The following is a 5,000-nucleotide window of genomic DNA, read 5'->3' on the forward strand; positions in this document are numbered from 1 at the left end:
GCCCGATTAACATTCTCAACTGTAATCACTAATCTCCTGCTTTCTAACCGCTGTGCTTCCCGTTTAGTGCTGCTGACATCTGTCGTAGCGTAGCGTAGCATAGCGTAGCGTAGCATAGCGGTGGATAACTAGCGGCCACACGTTCCTGGGGCTCCTCTCCCCTCGATCACTACTGTTGAACTGTGGCACACAGCTGTCAGTGTGTGTACTTAGGCCTAATGTGTGTGTGTGTACACATGTAGGTATGCATGTTCCCCTGTCTGCATGTCTGTGGGGACGTTAAAGGAATCCCTGCCGGAATGCATGGTATGCATGTGTGTGTTTGTGTGTTTGTGTGTTTGTGTGCGTGTGTGTGTGCGTGTGTGTGTCTGAGTGTGTACCTCTGCAGGTGTGTGGGTTCTGCGGTTCGGCGGGGCTCCAGGGGAGGTCCTTGTGGAAGTGTCGGCACCGTTCGCAGTTCAGACCCTCCGTGTTGTGTTTGCAGACGCAGCGGCCGTGGATCTGACCAATCACAGCACACCACAGAGACAGCATTAACCCACCATCACCCAGAAGTACCTCATAACACTTCTGAGTGCACCGCTACAGGTCACTGAGGAGCAGGTAGGGGTTAGACAGTACAGAGACAGGTCATTAAGGAGCAGGTAGGGGTTAGACAGTACAGAGACAGGTCATTAAGGAGCAGGTAGGGGTTAGACAGTACAGAGACAGGTCATTAAGGAGCAGGTAGGGGTTAGACAGTACAGAGACAGGTCATTAAGGAGCAGGTAGGGGTTAGACAGTACAGAGACAGGTCATTAAGGAGCAGGTAGGGGTTAGACAGTACAGAGACAGGTCATTAAGGAGCAGGTAGGGGTTAGACAGTACAGAGACAGGTCATTAAGGAGCAGGTAGGGGTTAGACAGTACAGAGACAGGTCATTAAGGAGCAGGTAGGGGTTAGACAGTACAGAGACAGGTCATTAAGGAGCAGGTAGGGGTTAGACAGTACAGAGACAGGTCATTAAGGAGCAGGTAGGGGTTAGACAGTACAGAGACAGGTCATTGAGGAGCAGGTAGGGGTTAGACAGTACAGAGACAGGTCATTAAGGAGCAGGTAGGGGTTAGACAGTACAGAGACAGGTCATTAAGGAGCAGGTAGGGGTTAGACAGTACAGAGACAGGTCATTAAGGAGCAGGTAGGGGTTAGACAGTACAGAGACAGGTCATTAAGGAGCAGGTAGGGGTTAGACAGTACAGAGACAGGTCATTAAGGAGCAGGTAGGGGTTAGACAGTACAGAGACAGGTCATTAAGGAGCAGGTAGGGGTTAGACAGGTCATTAAGGAGCAGGTAGGGGTTAGACAGTACAGAGACAGGTCATTAAGGAGCAGGTGGGGGTGAGACAGTACAGAGACAGGTCATTAAGGAGCAGGTAGGGGTTAGACAGTACAGAGACAGGTCATTAAGGAGCAGGTAGGGGTTAGACAGTACAGAGACAGGTCATTAAGGAGCAGGTAGGGGGTGAGACAGTACAGAGACAGGTCATTCAGGAGCAGGTAGGGGGTGAGACAGTGCCTCTCTCACCATGCCGTTCTCCCTGGTGTCCACGCCCGGGACGGGGGCGCACTCTGAGGCGTGTCCGTAGCAGAAGCAGCTGCCGCGGACCACCAGCTCGTACAGGGCGTAGTAGTACTTCTGCAGCACGTCGGGCCGGCGGTCCAGCAGGTTGTCCCCCAGCGTGTGCAGCTTGGTCAGGTTGATCCGCAGGTTGGTGATCCTCAGGAGCTCTGGGAGGGGGAGAGGGGGGGGGGGGGTTAGGTGATGGAGACACACAGCAGCTCTGAGAGGACAGGCAGAGTGGGGTTAGGTGATGAGTCAAAGGTAGTGGTGGCTCGTTCGCGAATGAATCAGTTCGAACGAACGACTCTTTAAAACGAACGAACCGACCTGATTCGCCACTCTCGTTCGTCGTCGTTCGTCTCGTTCGTTCTCCCAGACTCGACTCCCAGCTCCGCCCACTAGTCGCTGACTCGCGAGTCGCCGTTCGTTCACTGACTGTGTTTAGCGGTGAAGACTCGAGGACTGAGACGTCAACGAGAGTCAGCCGGGCAACAACATCCTGATTCTGACCATGAAGCGCTCCTCAGCTGAAAGGAACTTAGTTAATGTTGTGTTGATTGATGACCGTTTGCACCATTGCACGATCGTGATTCATTTGAGAACGAGAACGAGGGAGGAGCCGAGTCTGACCGACTCGGTGACTGAGAATCATGATTCACCGCTACCGGAAATGCGAACGAACGAACAAACGAATGAACGACTCTTCTTGGCGAACTGACCGACGCAAACTGATTCATTCAAACGAATCATGGAATCCACCACTAGTCAAAGGTCATCACAAGTCACATGCTTGGCAGCAGCTGGATGCACGGTACGCCAGACCTCAACATCAAACACTTCAACCCTTCCATCACGCCGGCCAGTGAACGCTCCTCCGCAACGGAGAGGAATCACTTCAGAGAGCCGTCTTGGAGGTCGACAATAAAAGACAGACGACGAGGAAAGAGGGAAAATGTAAACCGTTGTGTTTTCTGCCCACCTTGGATCTCCAGGCTGTAGGGGTCCTGGACGTGGATGGCGGGGTCCAGCACTTTGTAGATCACCTGCAGAGGGGAACAACGTCGTCAGAGGACGTTTAGCTCTGAGGCTGCACCTCCAGAGAGCGTTTGTGAGCTGCCCCCCCCCCCCCCCCGCTGGTAGCGGTGGGGCTGGTGGTGGATTTACACCTCGACTATAATCACCTCCACCTCACATCCTGCCGTTAATGACTGTTCCTTCACTGCTCTGAAACACAGAGTTCACGTCTGGGATTCCTTCAGTTGTCGAAACGTAAACAGTACAGTTAATGGAAAATGTGTAATGCAGTTAATAAAAAATGTATAATAGTTAATAAAAAAAGTAACAATACAGTTAATAAAAAATGAATGCCCTAAATGTTAAATTAATACAGTTAATGAAAAAGTAACAATACAATTAATAAAAACAAATATATATATATATATATATAAAGGGACAATGGCCCTTAACTGTGGTATAATGAGAACATTTCACTGACTGAAGTGATCTATTGCTTTTATAAAACGGTTACGTAAGTACGGCTAAATGAAAGTCATAGACACTCTAAATTTTGAAAAAGCGAGAAAGTCGGAAAAGCATTTTTTTTTTAACAAATACAAAAAAGTAGTCCCTCCTGACTGTCTGCAAAGTGTGCGGCGGTTGCTATGCAACACACTGTAGCGTCCTTCAGAGAGAAGGCTAGAGACGGTCGCTCGGTTCGCCGGCAATTTAGCCTACTATGGAGTTCACTCACCGTGTGCCTATTGCTTTACAACATTTCCACCCTCTCCAGCAATCAACATGTTTTTTAGGCTTCAGTGAACTATGCTATTGCTTTTATATATAAATAAACAACAGTTCGAGTTAGGCGCGGAGTGATACTGAACTCTGCAAACTGAACGGGCGTCATAGCTGTGTGTATACGGTCAATATACAACAGTTGGGAACCAATCAGATCGCTTGATTCAAGCCACCCCGTTTTATAAACATAACATAAACATAATAAAGAAGCTCATAATGAAGTGGATCAAAAGTAACGACAGAGTTAAAATAAAAGTCATCCCCTCGACTAAACCCCCCCCCCCCCCCGGCCCAGACACTACGGGGGTGGTGGGGGTGGGGGGGGGGGTCGGGGGTGTCCCCTGACCCCCGCAGCGTGACCCCTGACCTCTCCCTCCGTGGACGGCTCGATGTCGGAGTAGCGTTCCTCGCAGACCACGTCGTTGATCCGCAGCAGCCCGCTGGCCGGCACGGCGGGGAACGTCTTGGTGCAGTTGTAGGCGAAGTAGCGGTAGGGCCGCCAGGTCCGCCCGAAGTCCGCCGAGCGCTCGATCAGCATGGCCGCCGGCCGGAACGTCTGGGGGGGGGCGGAGTCACCGTCAGAGGGGGGTGTGGTCACGGGTCAGTGGGGGGAGGGGCCAACAGGGGGGTGAGGGGCAGAGAGGGGCGTGTCTTCGGCCGTTTCTCAACGCCGAGTACGCAAACTACGGACTCGCGGACTTGGAAGTGCGTAACTTGGCAAGTCCGGACTTCCAAGTCCGGACTTCCGAGGTTACGCGAGTACGATAACGAATGATATAAAACTAAACCCTACTAAAGCCTCTTTCATTTTAGAATAGTATGTCAATATTTTTGAATGAATAGGCCTACATTTTTGTTACATATGTAAAATGTTCCTATATACATAGCCTATTATTATAGCTTACACACTAATATTTTAAAGCGTGGGAATGCGAAAATGCATCCTGGGATATTTAACGGTCCACACGAGTCACCTCCGACGCGTCCTCGGTGGAACGGCCGGTTTAAGAACGCATCGGGAACACACACGGTTTTACGACTGCACTTGACTTGATGCGTACTTTGAATTGGAACAGTACTCGGGCTACGACTGACGACGTTTCACGAGAACGCAAGTACACAAGTACACGAGTACACGAGTACAGACGAGAACGCGAATTGAGAAGCTGTCTTAATGAATTGTCAGCCCCTAATGTGAACAACTTTTGTACGTCATGGCCGCCGGCTGGGATGTCTTGGGACGGGGGGGGGGGCGGAGTCACCGTCAGAGGGGGTGTGGTTACGGGCCAGGAGGGGGGGGGGGGGGGCGTGGCCAACAGGGGGTGAGGGGCAGAGAGGGGCGTGTCTTTATGTCAGCCCTTAACGTGAGCAACTTTTCTCCACTTTCCTCAACACTCACAGCGCATAACGGGCAATTATGTACAATCTGACGGATTTGGCGTTAACTATCAGCGACACCAGGTTCACAGGTTCACACCAGGGCTGTCGGCCGAGAAAGTACACCTAATCATAGTTATACCTTGAGTCAGTGACATTCAAGTGCACAGAATAATTTCCCTGCACCTGCTTATTCAGCGCAGTTCTGGACACTCTTCAGTCTAAA

At 51.0% G+C, this 5,000-nt stretch overlaps 1 protein-coding gene across 1 annotated transcript in view; it reads right to left on the minus strand.

The window, feature by feature from the left end:
- The window catches only part of LOC311373570 (laminin subunit beta-1-like), a gene marked incomplete at both ends in the record, with an annotated part of 9,984 nt that overhangs the window by 4,257 nt on the left and 727 nt on the right, over positions 1-5,000 (minus strand). Inside the window, 4 exons of the mRNA XM_084490306.1 lie at positions 381-501; positions 1,565-1,767; positions 2,580-2,643; positions 3,765-3,953. Of these exons, the coding sequence (XP_084346432.1) occupies positions 381-501; positions 1,565-1,767; positions 2,580-2,643; positions 3,765-3,953 (577 nt within the window). The remainder of the gene's footprint in view (positions 1-380; positions 502-1,564; positions 1,768-2,579; positions 2,644-3,764; positions 3,954-5,000) is intronic.

This window comes from Micromesistius poutassou, assembly GCF_964030765.1.
Source record: "Micromesistius poutassou genome assembly, contig: SCAFFOLD_1593, whole genome shotgun sequence".
In the NCBI taxonomy this organism is placed as follows: domain Eukaryota; kingdom Metazoa; phylum Chordata; class Actinopteri; order Gadiformes; family Gadidae; genus Micromesistius; species Micromesistius poutassou.